The 23,749-nt window shown below is 48.3% G+C and overlaps 1 protein-coding gene across 3 annotated transcripts in view; it reads left to right on the forward strand.

Moving 5' to 3' along the window:
- The first annotated feature begins 2,406 nt into the window (after positions 1-2,406).
- The window catches only part of Bend3 (BEN domain containing 3), a 36,672-nt gene continuing 15,329 nt past the window's right edge, over positions 2,407-23,749 (forward strand). Inside the window, exons 1-3 of one of the 3 annotated variants that reach the window (XM_031347251.1) lie at positions 2,407-2,437; positions 18,630-18,677; positions 19,149-19,345. In XM_031347251.1, coding sequence (XP_031203111.1) covers positions 18,641-18,677; positions 19,149-19,345 — 234 coding nt within the window. In that variant the 5' untranslated portion in view covers positions 2,407-2,437; positions 18,630-18,640. Of the gene's footprint in view, positions 2,438-2,560; positions 3,458-18,629; positions 18,678-19,148; positions 19,346-23,749 lie in introns of those variants that run through there. The other 2 variants (XM_031347250.1, XM_031347252.1) reach the window with 2 other exon arrangements.

The following is a 23,749-nucleotide window of genomic DNA, read 5'->3' on the forward strand; positions in this document are numbered from 1 at the left end:
CACACACACACACACAAACAAAAACCTAACAAGAAAAGCTTTCTAAATAAAACTTCTTCAAAACTCCAGGTATGGTGGTCTACAGCTTCTATCCCAGCATTCCTAAGGCGGAGGCAGGTGAAACTCTGAGTTGGAGTTGAGCCAGCAAGATCCTGCCTCAAAAACAACAAAAAACCCTCAAAAACAAACAAACAATTTTAAAAAAAAAAAAAAAGAAAGAAAGGAGGAGGGGAAAGCAGCGGAAGAAATGGCTCAGCACCCACAAGGAAGTTCATCACCTTTTTGTAACTCTAGTTCCAGGGTATCCAACGCCCTCTTCTGGTGTCTGTGAGCACTGCATACACTTGTACTTCTGAAGTCAAAACTTAAAAATAAACTCTAACTCCCTCCCCTCCCCCCAAATCAGGCAGTTCTCCCAGAAACTGAGAGATCCTTTTTACCTTTCTTTTTTTCCCCAGACAAGCTCTCAAAGCAAGGTTGGCCTGACTTTGAATGTAGCCCAAGCTGGCCTTAAACTCCCTGGCCTTATGTTCCCTACTGTGGAATGCTGGGATAATTTGCAGAATTGGACTGATTTTAATATTTTGGGTTTTTAGTTTAGTTTTTGCGTTTACGGACAGGGTTTCTCTGTGTAGCTCCGTCTTGAATCTCTGTCTGTAGATCAGGCTGGCCTTCAACTCAGTAATCAGCCTGCCTCTGCCTCCCCAAGCTTTGAGATTAAAGGTGTGTGTGACTAACGCCCCTGATCAGATTTATTTTTGAGCATGTGAGCACATGGGGACACAAGAGGGGGAAAAATGGCTTGGTGATTATGGGCGCTTTCCGTCCTTCCTGGACCTGAGTTCAGTTCTGCACCCACATTCAGTGACTTAAAACAGCCTGCAAGTTCAGCTTTTTGGTTTCCTTAGGCACCCCAATACATGTGGTTTACAAAACATATATACATACACAAGAATTAAAACAGACACAAAATGCTCATAAAAACAAGAAACTAAGTTTCTTTTATAGATAGTAATGAATTCCATTTCTGTTCATTTTTTCCACACCCCTTTAAAACAAAACAACACAAATAAAACCCCACCACTTTTTGTTTGTTTTTGGAAACAAAATGCCACCAGGTAGTGAAGTCTGGCCTGGCACCTTTTTAAAGAAAAATCCCCCCCATCTCCCACCCGCCGGGCTCAGAGGTGCCCACCTTCAGAGCACCTAATGCTAATGACTTGTTTGGGACACACAACTTAGTCTACCTACCTTGAATGCTAAAACCAAAACCAAAACAAAACACCTAGTATTTGGCCCAAGCTTAGGTCTCTAACTCTAAGAACAAAGAAGATTTCTATTGAATTTTTTTAAACACCTGAGTTCTCATTGTGAATAGTTGACCAAAGATAGATCCTGCCACAATTTAGGATATTGTTCTTTTTAAAAAACTGAACACAGTCATTTTACATTCTTAAAGCAACACAGCAGAGTGGTTTAAATGTAAAACGAGCTTAAATGCTAATTGTTCCTGACTCTTCTGGGAAATCCTACGAAACTAAACTAATGAAACGCAACGTCTCCTTTTATAATTCTGTCACATTAAATTGAAGGTGAGGATAAAACTGCTGCATCTGTTAACGCAGTGGAGTGAAGTGTTGCACTGTGCGTGTTATTTAATGCGCAAGTGCAAAAGTCAAGTTCCCTAAAGAAATCCAAGTGCTTCCACTTTGTCTCCGGGGAATGTATAAATTAACCATTCCCCCTCCCTTTCTCCCTCCTCCCTATTTTAAATGTAGATAGGGAGACCCAAGTCTTTTGAATTTGAAGGGCTGCTATCTCGGGCCCATTCTTTTCATCATCCTGTTTTGAATGACACTGAGCACGTATAGATTCTCTTATAAAAGCACCCCTAGGATGCTGGGCTCCTTTCTCCAAGCTGCTAGCTAATTTTGCATAGCAATTAGTACTGACTTCCCCAAGTCGGCACGCAAACAACGCTCCTGAACCTTCCACAATTCCTCCAAAGTCTTCGATAACCCAACTCTGTGCCATTAGATTTCAAACCAGAAGGGGAGGAACTTGCGTAAAGATGAAATGCCCAATTTGTGTGAAGACACAGTAATCCCTGACGACATGTTAATTGCAACCCTCAGCGGAGACTGGGCAGCTAGGAGCCAGCATGTGCGTCCTTTTAAAATCTATTCTACGTATTCACTGACCGAGCCGGGCCGGGCCACATGGTCCTCTCTCGCAGCCAGTCAGCTGTAGGCAGCAGATGGGATAATTTGCATTTTTCTTTTTAGACATTTTTCCCCCTTCGGCAAATTAAAGGATTAAAAAAATTTTTTTCCCGTTCTCATTGTTTACCAAAACCACGCACGCGGCTTAAATTGACTTGGGCTTTCCTCTCCCCCACCCCCACCCCAAGTCCCTGAAAGTTGGGGAACTGCGAGGGGTAGGTTTCTCATCTCTCAACTCGGGATTCTGCAGTCCGGGAAACTAGGAGACAGTCGGTCTTAACTAACTCGGCGAGCGGAGTTTCCCTGTTTTCCGCGCTGAGTCCCGTGGCTCTAAGTTGGTGGCGTGAGGGTCCCCGAGCGCGTGCTTCGTTCGTTCCGCAGCCTCCAGCGGCAAAACTTGGGCTCCGGGAGCTCAGGTTTTACCGGAGAGGGCGGCCACCCCGCCGGGGGAGTGGCCAGGGCTTCCCCCCGAGAGCCGGGGTCGCTCGCTAGCGTACCCCCCAACCACGAACCCACGCGGATCCGGAGGGGAGCGCACCCCGAAGTCTTTGTGCCCGGCGTGGCGCGGGAAGGTCCGTGCGATGGTGCAGCGCCACCGCCGAGCGCCCGAAAGTGGGGGGTGTCGCGGGCGGAAAAGACACGCCGCGTTGTCTCCCACCCCACCCCGGAGGTGAGGGGGAAAAGTAGAGAAAAGAGGCGCCAGGGCCACGCTCCGACCCGGAGAGCACCGAGCTGAGGATGCCGCTGGGCGCTTTCCCGTGGGTGAGAGCCGCCCCGGTCGGCCGGCAGCGGGCGCGGGCCCACGTGGAGCCGCGCGGTGCAGGCCGAGCGCGCCCGCCCCGCAGCGCGCCCCAGCTCCCCGCCGCGGTCGCTCACGCCCGAGCGCCGCCGCCGCCGCCGCCGGTCCCGCGTGTGCCCCGCTGAGGGGGAGGGGCGGCGCGGTGGGGGCGGAGGGCTTGAGGTTCCACTGCAGCGGGGGCTCCTGGTGTCCTTGTGCGGAAATGACACACGGAGTCCCGTCACGTCACGCGAGAGCGCAGCGCACGGACACACACAAAGAGAGGGGAAAAATACACGGCGCCCGCCCGCCCGCCGCCCCCAGCCAGTCGGCGGGGCCGTCCCCGGCCAGGCCCTGCGCGCTCGGCCCCCACTGCGGCCCTGCGCGCCCGCCCCCCGCACGTGGCGCCCGAACTCGGCGCGGGCCCCTCTCCGCAAAGTAACAACTCCTGTCCCAGGTGAGTGTGGGGGGGCCCCCGGCGGGGCGGCTCGCCGCTCGCCTCCGCGCCGGCCCGAGGGGGGAAGCGGGCGCCCACGGGGCTCGGCGCGCCCCATTGTGCCGCGCGCCCCTTTGTGCCCGCTCGGAACGCCGCGGCTCCATGGCGTTCCGGGAGCACGCGCGCCGCGGCCGGGGAGGAGGAGGAGGAGAAGGAGGAGGAGGGAGGGGAGGACGCGCGGTGGAACGGTCCGCGCCGCCGCCGCCAGGCCGGCCCCACTCGCGCCGCGCGCCGGCTCTCCACCCCCGGCAGGCCGGCGATGGAGCGGCCGAGGGCCGCCGCGCCGGGAAGCAGCTGCGCGGTGCCGGTGGTGCTCGCGCTCCGTCGGCCGGCCCGCCCGGGGCGGCGATGGAGGGGTGTCAGAGGCAGCAGAGGGGCGGGGAGCCCGAGGCCGGAGAGCCGCGACTCGGAGGGACGCTGCCCCGGGGAGGCGGCGGAGGGAGCGAGGCCGCCGCCGGCCGGGAGCCGGGTGGGGCGAGCCCCGCCGCCAGGGGGCGCGGCGCGGCGCCCTCCCGGGCCGTTCCACGGCGCTCCGTGGTTCCCGCTGCCCGGCTGGAGGCGGGCCCAGCGCGGCGCTCTGGGTGTGCACCCCGGGCGAGCGCGAGGCCTTCCTGGCGGGCACCGGAGCCGGAGCCGGGGCGCTCGCCGCCCCTCGTGACTTGTGCCCGCCACGGTCGACGTGATTTCCCACGCAGGCTTGGCTCCTTGGCTGGAGCTAGGGGTTGTGCGGTGCGGAGCTGTGAGGGCCCGTGTGCCGGGAACGGCTGGCTCATCTGAGTTCTAGTTTTCTTTTTTTTTTCTTTTTTAACTTTTTACTGAAGTAGAAGTTTGATCACTCGGGTGGCCCACTTGGCAGTATTTTGGAAGTGGAGGCCAACCAGAGATGCGCTGAATTAGTGTTCACTATTTGGGAGTCAGAGAACTTCGTTTTAAAAGTAACTTTTGAATGTTTTCCTACAAATAACACGTCACGGAGTAGAGGGGACGGGACCAGAAATCTAAAGACCCAGAAAACCCAGGCGAGTCGGGGATCGTGTGGAAATGTCCCAGATACAGGTTTTAGGTTTTCCTCTGTTTCGGTTCCATGCCTGTAGTTTTTCTTTCTGTGACTATCCAACTTTTAATTTATAGGTGTTTTGTTTTGTTTTTGAGCTTTATTTTCCGTGTACGTGTTTTGACTGCCTGTATGTATATGTATATGTGCACCATATCCATACTTCGTATTCTGGAAGGTCAGAGGACTTACACATAGATGGTTGTGAAGCAGCCACGTGGGTGCTGGGAACCCAACCCACGACCTCTGCAAGAGCAACAAGTGCTCTTAAACGCGGAGCCATCTCTCCAGCCCCTAGTTTATAGTTTCATGTGACCTTACAGGACTTCACCTTCCTCGAAGACTGGGACTTGGCCAGGATTTTTTTTTCCCCCTTTCCTTTTTTGAGACGGTCTCCTGTGGTCCCTGCTGGCCTCAGACTTGTTTGCTATATAGGCCTGGGTGATCCTGAACTCATGTCAAGTTGGGATTACAAGTATGTGCTACTGCACCTAATTTTTTGTGGTGCTTGATATAAATTAGAACTTGAGTTACCGTAGGCAAACATTTTACCAACTAAGTTACATCCCCAGCCCGAGATTATTTATTATTTGTATGTTTTTAAGCATCTAAACGTTTATATATAATCTCATGTCAGACCAAGACACACACTTGTCCTAGTGGACTTTACTACAGATGCCTTTCTTGTTTTTTTTTTTTTTTTTTTTTTTTTTTTTTTTAAGTTTTGAATGGCCTGGAGCTTGATATTTAACAAGGCTGGCCCTGGCCTTGGAGATCCAAGGCCTTCCAAAGCTAGGATTAAAGATCTGTACCACCACACCTGGCTTTTTCTTGTTGTTTTTGTCTTTTTGAAACCGAGTTCCCTAAGTTCTGTCCCGTCCTTGAATTGCTATGTAAACCAGGCTGGCCTCAAACTTAGAGAGATCTTACTGATTCTGCCTGTAGGGGGTGGGGTGGGGTGGGGCAGGGTAGGGGAAGGCATTAAAGGTGTCCATGCCACCTGGGATGTTTGTTTTTTTCTCAGACTGGGTCTCCCTGTGTATCCCATACTGGGGTGGTCTTTTGGTTTCTCTGTAGACCAGGCTGGCCTAGAACTTGGGGATTCATTCACCTATCTGTCATTCCCGCCCCCCCTTTTCTCCTACCACTGTTGGGACTAAAAGTATGAATCACCATGGTCATGTCAGAGATACTGTTTTAGTGAAGTTAAAACAGTAAGGTTTTCTCCACACAAGCCAGAAGTAAGGCCAGCTAGCCACAAAGACAGAATAGCCAGCATTCAGCAGTCTGTTAGAGGTTGACAGGCTATCTGGAAACCTTTTTGGCAGAATATTTAGGAAAAGGAAAATTGGGCTGACAGAGGTTTGCTTGGGTGAGGATTTAATTAAGCTCCTGTAGGAGACCTGTCTACAGAACTGCCTAGAAAGTCCCTAAAGCCACAGAAAGGGAGCAGCGTGCCCCCAGGAACTGCATTAGCACCAGCAGTAGTCATCTGTATAAGAGATTGGGGAACGGAGTGTGTGTGTGTGTCTTAATTTTGATAAGTGACACTGCTTGCTACTCTAGTCACACTATACCCACTACTGACCAACGTAACTGGGCATCTGTTGTAGAATTCCTTTTTTAGAGCCGTAGAACATTACTATTCCCTGGCATTTAGGGGGATATAGTCCTGCTATCTTTTCTAGCCCTCAGCCAGCCTGGCCCAAACCTTGTAGCATTCCTCTTGTCACTACTTGCTTAGGGCAGGGATTATGGGAGTGTACTACCACACCTACCTGGGTGGTGGTAGGTGTCCTTTGAGACAGGGTTTCAGGTAGTTTAAGCTGGCCTTGAACTCCCTATCCAGCCAGACCTAACCTCCAGTCATCTTCTCCACATGCACTCCAGTGTTGCAGGTGGAGCTCAGGGACTGCTTACAGGAGTGAGTCCACTGTAGGTTCCAGAGTAGATAAATCTCAATATCTCTCTCCCTCCCTCCCTCTCTCTCTCTCTCTCTCTCTCTCTCTCTCTCTCTCTCTCTCTCACACACACACACACACACACACCCCAGACATTCACTGACAGAAATGGGTGATGGGTGGTTTTGGTTTTGTGAGCATCGCCATGCATTCAGCCTTTTCCTTTCCAGCGCTGACAGGACCTTCCTCGCCTTCTTGAGGCTCCAGTATAGCATTGCTTTGAACATCACCTCTACCCAGAACTTGTGAGTTCTGGAACTAGGTGCACACCAGTCAAGCCCAGAGCTCTGCGTTTTAGCACTCAGTTTGTTACACAGGCACTGTTTCCTCGAGTTGCAGGCCGTGCCCGGCGTGTTAGTTAGAATTAAGCAAACTTAAACACATTTGTCCTAGAACTAGGGTTTGTTCAGCAATCGCTTTACTGCAACTCTCTCACTGGTTTCTGTTTTATTTACTTAGGGGATGGAGTTGAGACAGGTTCTTGTCATGTGGTACATCTCCAACACACAGCTCTCTTTTGTCTTCCTCTGGGATCACAGACATCCAGGTGCATGCATCTGAGTTTAGATCCTCTTTTTGCTCAAGGTGTTTCTATGTAGTATAGGTCAGGCTGTGCTAGAACCCGTGGCTCTCCTGTCTCTGCCTACTCAGTGCTGGGATCCTACCACTCCAAGGCCACCAGCAGAGACTTTCTGGAAACATATACTTAAAGTCAGTGCTCTTAAATTTGAAGGAAAGATTGTTTGAGACAGAGGCTCACTCTGAGGGCAGGCAGGTCTTGAACTCTTGGCCCAGATACCCAATCTGGTCAAGCTCTTAACATTCTTTTTGTTTGTTTGTTTTCTGCCAATGGCCCCTTTCTCCTTTGCCTGCCTAGTTTTCATTTGTCAGTGGTCACTATGACAGCTGCATAAATCACATGCAAGGACTGTTGGTTTGAGCATGGAGCAAGTGCTGAAGCAAAGCTTGCCTGGGGCAGCCAGGCTGTGCCCAGAACGCTAATTAGTTCATGAGTTCCCCAAACCGGACACTTGAAAAAGTGGAGAACACAAAGGAAACCTCTGCTTTTGACTCCTAGGAAAGTGAGCCCCCTTTGTCCAGTCCCTGAGTGGATGCTGCCTTTGCCTCCGTGAACAAGTTTCAGAGTCAGCCAGGTCTGAGGGTGAGCCCTTCCTGAGCCTAAGAGAGTTAAGTAGAACTGGCTAGCGGAGAAAGCTAGGACATTTAGGCAGATTCAGAAAGCTCAAGGACCAGTGGATTTGAGCATGGCTGTTGGGTGTGTGGGCCAGCAGGCAGGGCTGTGCGGGTGCCCTTCTGCTGGACGGTAAGGTTGTGAGCTGGCTGCACAGAGAAGACAGCAACAGTTACAGCTTTTGTCAAATTCAGGGGGCAATTGCTCTGGTTTTCTGAGGACTGGTGTTTCTCAAACTGCATTTGCAGTTATATCTAAAAATAGAAACAAATTGCAAACATGTCCTGCAAATCCCATGGGTAGGACGGGCTGCCAAGAGTGCCTGTTCTGAGAGAGCCGAGGCTCCCAGCCGACCTGTGAACTCAGAGACAGACCCCATGAGGGCAGATGGCATGGGAACGGTCTCCCAGTCTTCGGGAGGACATTTGATTTTAGTTCACTCTAGCTTGCTTCTTTTATTTATAATTAATAATAATAATAATAATAATAATAATAATAATAATAATAAACTTTGTAAAACTTTAAGATGTTTGCTCTTGCTTTACAGTTCTTTTAGTAAAAAATAAAGCTAAAAGTTAAAAAACATCACTAAAGGCTGGAAAGCATTGCACACACTTTAAGTCACAGCACAGTAGGACTGCAAGCAAGTGACTCATGACCTTAAGGACAGCTGCACTACATGGTGATATAGTGTCTGAAAAAAATTAAGATTTACTTTAAATTTAACTTTTTAAATTTGTTTTACTTTTGTGTGTGTGTATATGTGTGTGTCTGTCTGTCTGTAGGTGCATGAGTGTCGTGATGCATGTGTAGAGGTCAGAGGACAACTTTCAAGTACTTGGTCCTCTCTTTTTTTTTTTTTTTTGTTTTGTTTTTTTGAGACAGGGTTTCTCTGTGTAGCCTTGGCTGTCCTGGAACTCACTCTGTAGACCAGGCTGGCCTCGAACTCAGAAATCCACCTGCCTCTGCCTCCCAAGTGCTGGGACTAAACGTGTGCGCCACCACCTCCCGGCTGGTCCTCTCTTTTCATTGTAAGGATCCTGTGGCCTGAACTCAAGTCTAGATGTTAAGCATGTTTACCCACCTAGCCATCCGTTGGCCTTAAACTTTATAAGACTTCATACCGAGTGCTGTGTGCCAGGCACTTACGCGTCTGTCTGTCTGTCTATTGAGACAGCCAGCGTCTCACTACAGATCCCTGACTGGCCTCTGACTCCACAAAGCTCTGCCCTCCGTGGCCACCATGTTCTTTATACTTGTGATACTTTGCACAGTTCTGTGAGGCGAGGCGGCTGTGTTCAGTTCCACAGAAGGAGCAGAGGTTTAGGCAAGTGAGGAACTGCACTACCAGGGCTACCAGGGCTGAAAAGATGGCCCTGTGGTCAAGAGTGGCATTGGCTCTCACAGAGGATCCAGGTTTGGTTCCCACAGAGCGTAGTTCCAGTTCCATGAAATTTAAGGCCCCTTCTAACCTCCCAGCTTCTTAGCCATTTCACCGGCTGCCCAAATTCTATTTTCTTTTTTGAGTCAAGGTCGCAACTTTGTAGCTCTGGTTGGCCTTGAACTCAAAGAAACCCCCCTGCCTCTACCACCCAACAGCTAGCTAGGATTAAAGGCATTCACCTAGTCAAGTTTCACTTTTTAAAGGTCAGGGTCACTAGTCCCTCCTTTGGTCATCTGAAGGCTCCTCTGACTGGTTGACAAGTTCAGGCATCTGGACCCATGGGATTTGGGAAAGGGACAACCAGGCTTCACTTCTAGTCTCCCAGGAAGCCTGAAGTAAGGTCATCAACCAGGGACTCCACCCAACCCTTCTGGATTCCTGGACTCCATTACATCTTCTAAGTGAGGTGCGGAGGGTGACCCTTTGGCCCCCATCTACGTAGTGAGAGGCTAGTGTGAGGGTTGTGTGTGAAACCCTTGGAATGGGAAGCCAGCGACAGAGACTGTCCAGCTAAGTGGTCTCACCTGTAGCAGAGAGCTGTCATGAAGCCAAGTCTTACAGAACAGCAGCTGGGAAGGGGTTGAGGGAAGCTTTTAATTTTCATGAAGCCTTTGAAATCCTTAAGTTTGTTTTAGTAACATAATCTTTGAAATGCTTGCAGCATATTCTCACCGCTTTGGCCTTTTGTGTGTGAGGGGCTATATTTCCCAATGAGGAGCCATTGTCCTGGATTCCAGTTCCTTCTTACCTTTTTCTTTTTGAGAGGATTTCTTTGTGTAGCTTGGGCTGTCCTAGAATTCACTCTGTAGACCAGACTGGCCTAGAACTTAGATCCATCTACCTCTGCCTCCCTAGAGCTAGGGTTGAAGGCGTGTGTCACCACAGCCCAGCTATGTTCCAGGCAATCTGTCTGGTAGTGAGTGCACAGCCGTACAGCTGGAAACAGACCTTGAAGTGAGGAGGATTTGTCTCTGAACGGCAAGGTCAGGCGAGTGTGGCTCGGCCTGCTGGCAGACTAAATGGCAGTTTCTGATTTAATGGGGCAGAATGCAGAGTCAGCTGACTGGGATTGAACCTAAGTCTCAGGAAGCCCTCAAGTACTTCCTGTCTCTGGGTCTGCGGCTTATCCTGCGTACTGGGCATCTCTGAGTAGCTGCCCCTCCACTCGGGGTCTCTTTTGTCCTTTCTGGCAAAGTCTCTTCAGAGAACTCAAAAAGTATGGGTGCTGAGCTGTTCTAGCCCGTGCTGGCAACACTGGGAAACTATTCTTCTGGAACCTAGGGACCAAATAGGGAAGCCACAGTGGTCCTGTGAGAGCTGGACAGAGTCTTGCCACCTGAGGTGTCCCTGCTTGTCAGGGACCTGTTTCTTAAGGGCTGGGGTTCCCCGGTCAGATTTCTGCATAGCTTCTTCCTTCCTCACGGCCCACCTGGCCAGCCTTCCTAGTCTCCTTTCCTTTTAAGCTCCCAGCTTACCATCCTCCAGGTGCTCAGCTTCCAGAGACCTCCAAAGAAAAGGCCATGTCTAACAGTACCCTTACTGACTCCATCCAGGCACATCCAGCCTTTTGATATGGTGACGTGGGTATTAACCTTTACAAAGTTCACAATGAAGGCAGGCACAATCAAGTTACCAAACAAAAGCATTTCAAATGTCTTAAGTTTGCAATTTTTGGTTGAGCCATATTCACAATGCAACCCATGGGCCACAGGTTGGATGTCTTTGCTATGCTAGACTGTTAGTTTCTTTATCCAGCTGCCAACCCTGCAAATGACTAGTTGAGTTCTGGCCTAGTCCACATCCAACAGAGTTGTTGCTACCCTGAAATTTAGCTTATTTTGAAAAATGTCCGGAGGAAGGGGTAAGTGACCTTGCCTTTAATCCCAGCACTGAGAGAGCAGAGGCAAGCAGATCTCTGAGTTCGAGGCCAGCTGATTAACATAGTGAGTTCCAGGACAGCCAGAACTATGTAGTGAGCTCCTATCTCAAGAACAAAGACAAAACAAAAAGGACCCTCAAACAAGACTAGTGACATGGCTCAGCAGTTAAGAGCACTGGCTGCTCTTCCAGAGACCCTGAGTTCAAATCCCAGCAACCACACAATGGCTTACAACCATCTGTAATGGGATCTGATTCCCTCTTGTGGTTGTGTGTGAAGACAGATAAAATAAAAATAAACAAATATTTTTTAAAAATATTCACTTAAAAAAATAGAACCCTCAAACAATTATTTGCTGTATCAGAGTTTCATACTTACTGTAGAATATTTAGAAAGTAGAGGAAATTCTGAAGAATCATCCACAATCCTTCTAATTGGAAATAATTAGCATTTTGGCATATTTTCCTCCAGCTGCTTTATGGCCTTTTAAAATTACATAGTTGGGACATCCCTAGTGAACTTTGAAGTCTGTTACTGTTAACTGGCTATATAATGAAAAGTTGGTTTTGAATTCTTTACATAATTTAATGCCCATCTCTTCCTGCCAGTTGACGACTGGAAGTCTTCTGCTTAGGAAATGTGCAGACCTTGACTTCATAGTTCTGTATCGTGACAGAGCGACAATAATCAAAGTCCAGTCCTCCAGGGCACATTTGGTGGCTCTCTTACATGTTCTGCTCAGTGTTTTGTATGGTTTGTCTGTTATTAATAGGCCAGTGGAGCTCTCCACACCTGCATTTTCCTCAGCAGAGGACAGGCTTTGAGATGAGAGCAGGCATGAGAGATGTATGTGTGTGTGTATGTGTGTGTGTGTGTGTGTGTGTGTGTGTCTGTCTGTCTGTCTGTCTGTCTGTCTGTGCTTAAGTGTGTGTGTGTCTGTGTCTGTCTGTGGGTGTCTCTGTCTGTGTGTGTATTTGGATGTGTGTCTGAGCTTATGTGTGTGTCTGTCTCTGTGTGTATGTGGATGTGTGGCTGTGCTTATGTGTGTGTGTCTGTGTCTGTCTGTGTGTGTCTGTGGATGTGTGTCTGTGTGCGTGTTTGTCCCGCCTTCTTCCTGCTGGTTCTCTGTTCCTGACCTTTGCTCTGTTGACCTGCTCAGAAGTTTCAAGTGTTTGAGGACTTGTGGGTAATAGGAAGGTCTAGTGCAAAGTCTTTAGAATAGGAATGTGATAAGAAGGCTTGTTACATCTTAGTGAGCATTGACAAAGTTATATCCTGGGTTGATTTCCCCCTTCTAGTAGTAACTTTGGTTAATTCTCTCTCTAACTGCATGGATTTGTGTTGGTTGAGCTTGCTTCCGACTCTGCAAAAGTCTTTTGCTATCAGACTTGACCATCTGAGTCGTATTTCTGGGACCCACACGGTAGAAGGAAAGAACCAATTCAAGTTAACCTCTGACCTCCACTTGAGCCCTGTGGCACAGATGTGTCATTCTCCCGCCCCCATACGCATAAATATAAATAAATGTAATAAAAATGTTTGCAGCTGGGCATGGTGGCTTATACCTGTAATCTTAGTCTCGGCGTTTGGGAGATAGAGGCAGGGTTAAACACAGTCTCAACTAAACAAAACAGCTCACCATAGTGGTGAAGACGTCGTGGTCACAGAAAGCCCAAGGCTGAAGGATTATCCCAAAGTCAAGGTCGGGCTTGGCTACATAGCAAGACCCTGTCTCAAAAAAAGAGGGTGGAGTTGCATATATTGACCCAAGCCCAGCATTTGGAAAGCTGGTTATTCTAGTTAAGGTTTTTACTGATGAGACACCTTCACAAAAGGCAAGTTGGAGAGGAAGAGATTAATTTGGCTTACACTTCCACATCACTGTTCCTCATCAAAGGAAGTCGGAGCAGGAACTTGGAGGTAGGAGCTGATGCAGAGGCCATGGCGGAGCGCTGCCTACTGGTTTGCTCTCCATGGTTTGCTTAGCCTGCTCTCTTATAAAACCCAGGACCACCAGCCCAGGGCTGCACCCCCCACACTCCCTTGTGCTGGGTTTTATAGAGGCATTTTCATTGCAATTCCCTCCTTTCAGATGATTCTAGCTTGTGTCAAGTTGACATAAACTAGGCAGCACACGGACACAGGGTTTTGAGAGTTCAAGCCACATCTCTACCCTAATAAGTCAGAAGTGATGGAGTAAAAACTAAATATTTTGATTTTTAATTAGTTTTAAATAACTATAATGATAAATAAAGCCACACTGTCAGGTAATATAGAAACATTTTCACAATGTAGCTGTATATCGTCTGTATACATGTAATACATATAGACCTTGGATGGTCTCAAGTCACTGTAAGCCAACCCAATTTATCCTCCACGTGCCTCCACTATCCTGGGATTACAGGCTTAAAAACCTTTTTGTGTGTGTGTGTGTGTGTGTTTTGTTTTTTAAGATTTATTTATTGTTATACATAAGTACACTGTAGCTATCTTCAGCCACACCAGAAGAGGGCATCAGATCTCATTATGGGTGGTTGTAAGCCACCATGTGGTTGCTGGGATTTGAACTCAGGACCTTTGGAAGAACAGACAGTGCTCTTACCCACTGAGCCATTTCACCAGCCCCGGGATTACAGGTTTATACTACCATTCCTTGCTTCAGATGTGTGTGTGTGTGTGTGTGTGTGTGTGTGTATGTATGCGCATGAGTTGAATTGGCTGTCCAGCTGGCCTTGAACTTCTGGTCCTCTTCCATCTTTTTTTTTTTCCAGACTGGGTTTCTCTGTGTAGCCCTGGCTGTCCTGGAGCTCACTCTGTAGACCAGGCTGGCCTTGAACTCAGAAATCCTCCTGCCTCTGCCTCCCAAGTGCTGGGATTAACCTCTTGCATCTTTTATCCAACATGCTGGGATGTCAGGCACAAGTTACCATGTATTATCACCATATCTGGTTCACGTGGTGCTGGATTTCCAACCCAGCATCCAGTGCTGCTACAAGCCTGTACTTATTGACACCCCCATCTGGACACAGGTTTTTAGTCAGGCCGCTGCCCTAGAACATCATGAATCACAGGCTGCCCTTGAACTCAAAGATCTTGGCATTCTAGATGCATACCACTATGTTCAGCTTGACACAGTTTTTCCTTTTCCTTGTTCAGACATTTCTGCCCAATTGGGAGACAGCTGATTTGGGTGTGAGTGTGTGTGTGTGTGTGTTCTAAAACTTAAGGTCTACTGAGGAACAAGGGTTTGAAAAGGAGTGTGCTGGCATGAGAGGCTCGGGCCAGGCAGCAGAGAGTGTGGTGGGAGCTGCTGGCTCCTTCCACAACCTGCAGTTTTGCAACTGCAAGGAATGCGTGTGGCATGCTAGGCATCTGGGTCTTCTGTGTCCACCCACAAAGAGCATGTGACCTTCCACTGAGCTGATGACCAACCGGGAAGTGGAGGTAGTAGTGAGATACACATCTCCATTCTACTAGCCTGGGGATGTAGGGCGTGACCCGCCGACCTCTTCTTGGAAGCTTCCTGCACTGTGGGGGTAGGGAGGTGTCATTTTCCACGCCTCTACCTGCCTAGCTTTCCAGGTAGCTCTCCTGAATTGCTGCTGGACCAAGACCTGAGTCTGGAACTGGCTTTGTGTCCCTCAAAAGCACTTCCTAGAGGACAATTGGTGATCTCTGTTTCCTGCCCTCCTGGGTAGGAGGTACACAGCGTAACTTGCCTTCAAGCCTGGTTCTGCCTCTCATGTGCTGTGGGACACTGAGCAAGCTCCCTGCCTCGGGATTCTATATTGGTAGATTTGGGATTGAGGTTGCCCTGGGACAAGGCGGGTCAGGTATGTAGAACAGCCAGCACCTCATCTCTCTCCCTCCTCTGAAGCAGAGGTAGCTTTAGTTTCCAGGCTGTGGAGTAGGAGATTACTCAGCCTTTCACTGAGCTGCTTCAGCAGTAGCCTAGCCTCTGCTGCTGGTCCTCATAGAAGTGGAGAGCACTTTGTCGAGCGCTTGCTTGTCTTGACTGTCCAGGAAGCCAGGCAGCCCCTTTACCTCATGCTAAAGCCTTCTTGGGTCCTTCCGGGTTCTCCTGGCGAGAGGTGGTTCGAATGCTGCTCCTCCATAGCCAGGCCTCTGGGCCTCTCAGTGAGGTGCTAAATTATCTGGTGTGGTTTCCCAGGGTTCAGAACTCTGGCTCACGGAGTCTCATTCCGACAGATTCCGAGAGCAGGTGGGACTATGGCTCCCTTGCCTGGTGTCCGCCTCTTGGCTCCATGGTGCTCCCTGTGTGACTAGCACATGATAGGTAGGCAGGTATAATGGTGAATGAGTCCGTCTCATCTTCCCGTCTCCTTGCGTGTGTGACCTTTATGATTTTTACTTAGCCAGGGTCTTTGCAGGGAATTTACACCATCACTTCTTACCCCCCAACTCTCTGCTGTCTCCTTCCAGTCCTCCTTTTTCTCCCAAAGAACTGGACATGGCAGTACATGCTTTTAATCTCAACACTCAGGGATAGACACAGGGCCAGCCTAGACTCCCTGAAGTTCAAGGCCAGCTTGGGCTGCATAGCAAGATCCTGTGTCAAAACAAACCAAGGCCCAGCTTGTAGAAGGGATCCGCTTCTGGCAGTGTCACTCAGTTCTCCCTAGCTCTTTTGTTCACCTTTGCCCTCTATTGGAGGGAATGGGTCATGTGATTGTGTGACAGTGTTTCTAAGGGCAGTCTACAGGCTTGCTCACTCCCACTACCTGAAGTGTGTTTTCTGATCCATCTCCTGCCTGGGAGTAATATCTGAGCTTCTGCCTGGCACTGCCAACTCCCTGGCTGCTAAGGAACTCCAAGCCTAGAGCAAGGTTGAAGTAGATGGAAGTTGGCACTAAAAGCCATCTCTGGTAAAAATAGCATATGGACCCTTAAAAGTTGACATTTGTTTTCTGCCGATATCATTTTTTTTTAAAAAACTTCTTTTTCTTTTAGTTTTTTGAGACAAGGTTTCTTTATAGCCCTGGCTGTCCTGGAACTCACTCTGTAGACCAGGCTGGCCTGGAACTCAGAAATCTGCCTGTCTTTGCCTCTCAAGTGCTGGGATTAAAGGCGAGCACCACCACCGCCCGGCGAGTGGGAATTATTTTTAATTTCAAATCAATCTGACTGTAGCTCTCTCCAGTAGTAACACACAGATGAAAGACTGCTGCATGATTCCAGGTGATGCCCGGACTCTTTAGAATATCACTCCTGTGCAAGTTTTGCTGTCAGTAGCTCTTTATTTGCCTGGCATTGTTTTGTTTTGTTTTTATAATAGGATCTCTCTGTATCCCTAGCTATCCTGGAACTTGATGTGTAGACCAGGCTGGCCTGGCCACACATTCAGAGATTCACCTGCCTCTCTTCAGAGTGTTGGATGGGATTTATAGGCTCGCACAACCATGCCCAGCCTATTAACTATAATTTTGAAGATATTATCTTGTGAATAGTCCACTAGACACTGTCTTTCTTTTTAGTTGTTTTTTTTTTTTTTCTCGAGACAGGGTTTCTCTGTGTAGCCTTGGCTGTCCTGGAACTCACTCTGTAGACCAGGCTGGCCTCGAACTCAAAAATCCGCCTGCCTCTGCCTCCCAAGTGCTGGGATTAAAGGCGTGCGCCGCCACCGCCCGGCCGACACTGTCTTTCTTGTCCTCTCCTTCCCCTTTACCTCTCTCAGGACAGTGTGGAGCATGGGCCAGGCCATGACTCCCCCTTGTAGTTTGTTTGTTGGATGCTATAGTGGCATCTCTTGTATAAATGTCTCAAGATACCCCTGGTCCTACTTCCTCGGATCCTTAACCAAAGTGAAAAGCGTGTCCATCGTTACCTGTATCAGTTGTACGAATCACAAATCCCCAGTGCCGACACCAAAGGGTGGTACATTCCTTTTTTCTTTCTTTCTTCCTTTCTTTCTTTCTTTCTTTCTTTCTTTCTTTTTCTTTTTTTTTGGTTTTTTTGAGACAGGGTTTCTCTGTATAGCCCTGCCTATCCTGGAACTTACTCTGTAGACCAGGCTGGCCTCAAACTCAAAACTCCGCCTGCCTGTGCCTCCCAAGTGCTGGGATTAAAGGTGTGCACCACCACCACCTGGCCATTCCTCTTTTTTTCAAACGTCACTTGTATTTGTATGTTTTTGTAGAATTTGGGTGATACCAGAGACTTCCCCAGTGGCTTCAGTGATGGTATGAGCTCTGTCACGACCGGTGCATTTGGACAAGGATGGCATAAAAACAGATGAAATTGGGAGAGAGCTCTAGGAGTGGTTAGGAGCTCTGGCCGCTCTTATGGGGACTTAGGTTCAATTTCCAGCACCCACGTGATGGCCCACAACTATCTGTCATTCTTGGCCCAGGGATCCCATGCCCTATTCTGGCCTCTGTGAGTACCAGGCAGGCATGTGGTGCACAGATACTTGTAAGCAGAACACCCATACATATACGTAAGTATAACTAATGTAAATTATAAGTGAAGTTAATAAATAATTTTCCTCAGCTTAGTAAGTCTAAACTGTTTCGGCACGTGATAAATACAGTTGGGATGTTCTGTGTGGCTTTATTGGGCTGTCTGAATGTGCATTGACACTATGGTGCATCTCCATTGTCCATGTCCTGAGCACTTAGTTCCATGTGAGGCCACATCACTATTATTTGACTGCCTGGAGTGCTGGTTCCTTAGCTCTGTTTATTGAGACCACAGCTTTTTTGTTGTGGCTGTTTTGTTTTGAGACAGGCTTTTCTTTGTGTAGCTCTAGCTGTCTTGGAACTAGCTTTGTAGACCACATTGGCCTGAACTCACAGAGATCTATCTGCCTGCCTCTGCCTCCCTCCTGAGAATGATGGGATTAAAGGCGTGGGACACCGAGCCCCCACCCCACCCCTTCCTCAGCGTCCTGATCTCCTGGCAGGGATGAGAAAGAGACCATCCACATTGGTGTCTAAGAAGGTCAGTTGCTTTGCTCAGGAACATTACTAGTAAGTGGCTCTCAGTTGTTGGCGTCTTAGAAGGTCAGTAAGTGGCTCTCAGTCTCAGTCAGCATCCTGCTCAGGCAGTCTTGTAGGCAGGTGAAAGTCATGCTTCTGTGGACCTCGCACAGAGGTTTGGCCACACATGGTGATGCCACCTTTAATCCCAGTACTGGAGGCAGAGGAAGAGGAAGCAGCAGAACTCAAGGCCAGAGTTCAAGGCCAGCCTGGTCTACATAGGGACTTCCAAGCCGATGCTACATAGTAAGTTCCCAGATCTCTCTCCCTCTCTCTCTCTCTCTCCCTCTCCCTCTCTCTCTCTGTCTCTCTGTCTCTCTGTCTGTGTCTCTCTGTCTCTGTGTCTCTCTGTCTCTCTCTCCCTCTCCCTCTCCCTCTCTCTCTCTGTCTCTCTCTGTCTCTCTGTCTCTCTCTCTCTTTCTCTCTCTCTCTCTCTCTAGAAAGGCCATGGGGAGCAGAGTGGAAATCCTTACTTAAATCTGTGGTAAAGCCTTTAATCATTGGTCCCAACGCTGGCCTGGGGGTGCGGGAGTTTCTGTGTGTAAGGAACATTAAGGAATCAATCAAGCAATAAATGAAGACCTTGTCTCTATCTTTTCATTCAGTGGACTAGAAGATGAACTCAACTGAAGTCAGTGAAGATGTAGAAGAAGGTAAAAACCAAAAGGTTTTAATTGAATATTTGTGAATAGGTTATACATTCATATAGGCCCAAATTTTAAAAAGTATCTAATGAAAAGCCTTCCAGCCCATTGTCTGCAGCCCTTTATCTACACACCTGTTTCCAGTTGCCTTTCAAAAGTACAGAAACGTAATATTGGGGGTGGGGGAGGGTTCAGGGTAGAGTCCTTGGCTCTGGGTTGGTTGATTAGATCCATCACACATTTATTACCCATTTATCTCTCACTGAAAGACTTTTAAACCCACATTTTAAATTGACATGCTGATTGGACTGTACAGCATTGGCAGGCAGCAGGGAGATCATGTGGCTGGGACATGCCGGTCAGCAGCATCCTTACTGACAATGCTAGAGGGTAGCCCCCACACACCTGTTGCTTAGAACCCTGCCTCCCTCCCAGCAGCCCTGGTCTTCCCAACTGAGCCCCATTTCTTCTCTGCCATAGTTCTAAAAAATAACCCTGTGAAGGTAGAGGGCGGCGATGCTGCGCTGGACTGCTCCCGGAACTCCAGGGCCTCTGAGAAGCACCCTCTGGACAGCGTCCTCACTGCCCTCCACGATTCCAGCAAGCGGAAGCAGCTGGGCAGCGACGGCCAGCCAGACTCTGTCCCCAGTGTGAAGAGGAGGCGGTTGATACCCGAGGTGAGGGCCTTACCCCTTCCGGTCTTAGGTGGATCTCTGCACCCACGGGCGTCTGGCCAGGCATTGATTCTTGGGTCTGAAAGAAGGGTTTCACTTAAGCTGCATTATATCTAGCCTCCCTTTTTAGAAGGTATTCAGCTGAAATACTTCCCGGTGTCCTTAGCGGGGACAGCAGCCTTCACAATTATAGCCATTTTGAGTTCTTTGTTTTGCACTGCCTTTATTGGGCAAGAGTTTGTTAATAGCAAAAAAGTGTTAGTTAACAAGTGCCTCCTGTGGCTGTTTGTGCAAGGCTAATCCCGGGAAAGCTGAGGCAGTAGGTCTTTTGGTAGGTTAAGCCCATCATTTATAGATACAAAAAGCTCCTAAAAAAAACTCTCAAGTGAACCTTCTTTCTTCTACAGTTTCTTTTGAGACAGGGTCTCTAGCCCTGGTTGACCCTGGTTGTCTTCACACTTACAGAGATCCTTAGGGTTGCTGGGGTCAAGGAATGTGTCACTGTGCCGAGCCTGTCTGTGTCTTTACTTAGTCCTAGATATCAGCCTTGGTGTTGGGCACCAGGTACCACACAGCCATGCCCCAGGTCTTTGTGTACTTTTTCTGTATTTGAGACAGAGTCTCACCAAGTTGCCTAAACTGGGCTTTCACTTGCTTTATAGCCCAGCCGACCTAGAACTTGCCACTTCCCCGCCTCGGACTCCTCAGTGGCTAGCATTACAGGGCTGTGGCACTTGGCTGCATTTCCTTCTTTCTCCTTCTCAGCAGAATTTCACCACTTTAGCTGGCCTGAGTACTCCTTATGTAGACCATGCTGGCTTCAAATTTGCAGAGGACCTCTTGCCTCTGCCTGCTCTGTTGGAATTTGTAGTACCACACCCAGCTGTGCCATTTTGTTACCTCCTGGGAACCTCTAACACCTGATTCAGGTGTCCCCAGGTCCCCGAGTCCCCCTAGTCCTTTCATTCCTGTCTCTCCAGATGGGTCTTTGTCCACTGCAGCTGACACAGGCTTTTCTTCCCATCATACTTCTGATTCCTTGTGAACCCACACCTCTTAGGTGTGAGCAGGATACCCTTTTCCCAGAGCCCTCCAGCCTTTTCTTCTAGCCTGTCTATATTCACCTCTGCCACCCACCGACTTACAGAAGCAGCCCCTCCACCAGGCATCCTAATGAGGTCTGAGAAAACACTGAAGAAGTAGAGTCAGTAAGAAAGCTCAACCTGGGGCTGGAGAGACAGCTCAGCGGTCTTCCAGAGGTCCTGAGTTCAATTCCCAGCAACCACATGGTGGCTCACAACCATCTGTAATGGGATCTGATGCTCTCTTCTGGTGTGTCTGAAGAGAGCAATGGTGGGATGTGCCACCACTGCCCAGATTGTCTTATATTAATTTTGTTTCTTATATTAATGTTAACAGATTGTATCTTAAGGAATTGATTAATTTATTCTATTATCAAATTGGCTCCTTCCAAACTAACGCTATAGAACCGTATTGCTCTTGTTATCCTTTCACTGGCCATGAGCTCTTTAGTGATGGCCCCTTGGCTTTTCTTTTAATTTTTGGTCTCATTATAATTCAGGCTGGTCTCTAACTCACTGTACACCAAGGTTGACATTGAACTGAGTCTCCTCATGTTACCTTCCAAGTACTACTGGATCATAGGTGTGTGCCAACATGCCCAGCCTTAGATCTGTCTTGTGTAAGGTATGCTTTCAGAGACACATATTTCTATACTTTGATCTTCAAATTGATAAGTTGTATTTTCATTTAGTTCAAAATATTTTTTATTTTCCTTTATGATTTCCTCTTTGACCCCTGTGTTATCTTTGACCTATGTGTTATTAATTTTGAACATTTATTTCCAGCATTGAGGACTGATCATAGCTCCTCGGACATATTAAGGTAACACTCCACTGCTGATGTGCACCCCCAGTCTAAGTCTGGTCACTGAGTCACATGATGGTTAGTTTTTAATTATCAGCTTGATGATCTAAAGCCACATGGGTAGGAAGTCTCAAGAAGGGATCTTCTGGATTAAGTTGGTCTGTGGGAATGTCTGTGTGGATTTATCCTGGTTATGTCAATTGCTGTGGGAAGAACTGTCCACTGTGAGTGGCACCATTCTCTAGGCAATGATACCAAACTGTATGAGTGGGATTAAAAGACTTCAGGCATGTCTTCATTGCTCTCTGTTCCTCATTATGCATGTGATATAACCACCTTCCTCCAGGTCTTGACTAACGTGCTGTGCTAAACCACCACCTGGAACTGTTGAGTTAAAAAAAAAAAAAATCTCTCGGCTAAATTGCAAAGGATTATTTGAGCGATCTCTCTGTCTCTCCTTGTTACATTGAGGCAGTGTGTTACCACTGTTGCAAGTTTACTCCCAGCTAGCTAGTGGCTTCTGAGCAATTCAGCCTCCCGTATTGCTCCAAGAGTGCTGGCCTTACAGAGTAGTCCACCGCGTGGGTTCCAGCAGCCTGGAAATGCTGGACATGCCTTGACCTGTAACTCATTCCTGTTATTTGGTTTTGTTCTTGCTTTTATCTTCAAGTTTTTTTGTTTGTTGTGTTGTTGTTTGGTTTAACGTTTTGTTTTTTTGGAGCAAGGTCTTTTGTTTTTGTTTCATGTTTGGTTTTTTTTTGTTGTTGTTGTTGTTGGTTTTGGTTTTTCGAGACAGGATTTCTCTGTGTAACCCTGGCTGTCCTGGAACTAGCTCTATAGACCAGGCTGGCCTTGAACTCAGAGATCTGCCTGCTTCTGCCTCCCAAGTGCTGGGATTAAAGGTGTGCACCACCACCACCCAGCCAGAACAGGGTCTTGTAGAGTGTCCCATGGTGTGATGGCCTTGAACTTACTCTACACGGAACAGCTTAATATTTACAATGTTTCTGCCCGTTGTCAGCGTATTGAAGTTACAGACGTTTGTCAGGATGCCTGGCTCTTTTTAGGGTGTGTGTGTGTGTGTGTGTCTGTGTGTGTGTGTCTTGCGTTTTTGAGGCATGGTTTCACCACGTAGCCCTACTGGCATCTACAGCCCTCCTTGGTATCTGTTCACTATGTAGATCAGGCTAGCATAAAAGTCATACAGATCGCCGGGCGGTGGTGGCACACGCCTTTAATCCCAGCATTTGGGAGACAGCTGGGTGGATTTCTGTGTTCAAGGCCAGCCTGGTCTACAGAGTGAGTTCCAGGACAGCCAGGACTGCGCAGAGAAACCCTGTCTGGAAAAACAACAACAAAAAAAGTCATAGAGATCAACTTGCCCCTGCCTCCCCAGTGCGGGATTACAACATACCTGGCTTTTTTAGGTTTTTTTTTGTTGGGTTGGTTTGGGTTTTTTGTTGTTGTTGATGTTGATGTTTGTGTGCTAGTTTATTTTGTGACAGGGTATCTTTTTATAGCCCTGGCTGTCTTGGAACACACTGTGTAGAATTCACTGTGTTAGACCAGGCTGGCCTTGAGCTCAGAGATTCACCTACCTCTTAGGCCAAGGTAGGAACCACCACCCTGGCTTTGGTTTGTTTGTTTTTTTTTGTTTTTAATTGAGCAATTTTGTGATTTCATTTTCTCTCTTTTATCGTATTAACTCTTTCTCCCCAATGGTGCCCTAGAATGCAAAATGTACACTTAGCAGGGTTTTTTTTAATTTTTTTATTTTTTATTTTTTGGTTTTTTCAAGACAGGGTTTCTCTGTGTAGCTCTGGCTGTCCTGGAACTCACTCTGTAGACCAGGCTGGCCTCGAACTCAGGAATCCACCTGCCTCTGCTTCCCAAGTGCTGGGATTAAAGGCATGTGCCACCACCGCCCGCCTTAAAGAATATTTTTTATTCAGCAGCAGGTGAACACTCATGTATGTATCACATGGGTTGCTATGTCGGGCAGATAGGAATACATTTTGTCTTATTTTTGCGTTCATTTGTGTGTAAGTGCTCGCGCTCAGCGGGGCACATCTGGGGTCAGAGGACAGCTTGCAGGAGCAGGTACTATCCTTCCATCGTGTGTGTTCTAGGATTAACACTCGTGTAGTTTAGTTTAGCAGACCTGTGCTGTTCCTCTGTCCTGAGCTCCAGGTCCTGCCTACTCCCCCGCCACCCCACTCCCACTGTAGTCTCCCTCTCCGTAGGTCTCCTGTGCAGAGCAATACACAGTACTCCAGAACATTCCAGGGTAGCTCTGTTTTTTAATTCCGCTGTCATGGTTATGAAGGGATTTTTCTCTGACACTTACTGAAGACCTAGGGCTTTTGAAGGTAAAATCCACAAAAATGTGAATGCGCTCTGGCAGACCTGCTGGAGTGTGGAACTCTGAGGCGTGTCCCCTGACTCATCACAGTCTGCCCTGGCTTCCCCTGGAGATCTCTGCCCTGGCTTCCCCTGGAGATCTCTGCCCTGGCTTCCCCT

The sequence above is a fragment of the Mastomys coucha genome, unplaced genomic scaffold (genome assembly GCF_008632895.1).
Source record: "Mastomys coucha isolate ucsf_1 unplaced genomic scaffold, UCSF_Mcou_1 pScaffold3, whole genome shotgun sequence".
NCBI lineage: Eukaryota > Metazoa > Chordata > Mammalia > Rodentia > Muridae > Mastomys > Mastomys coucha.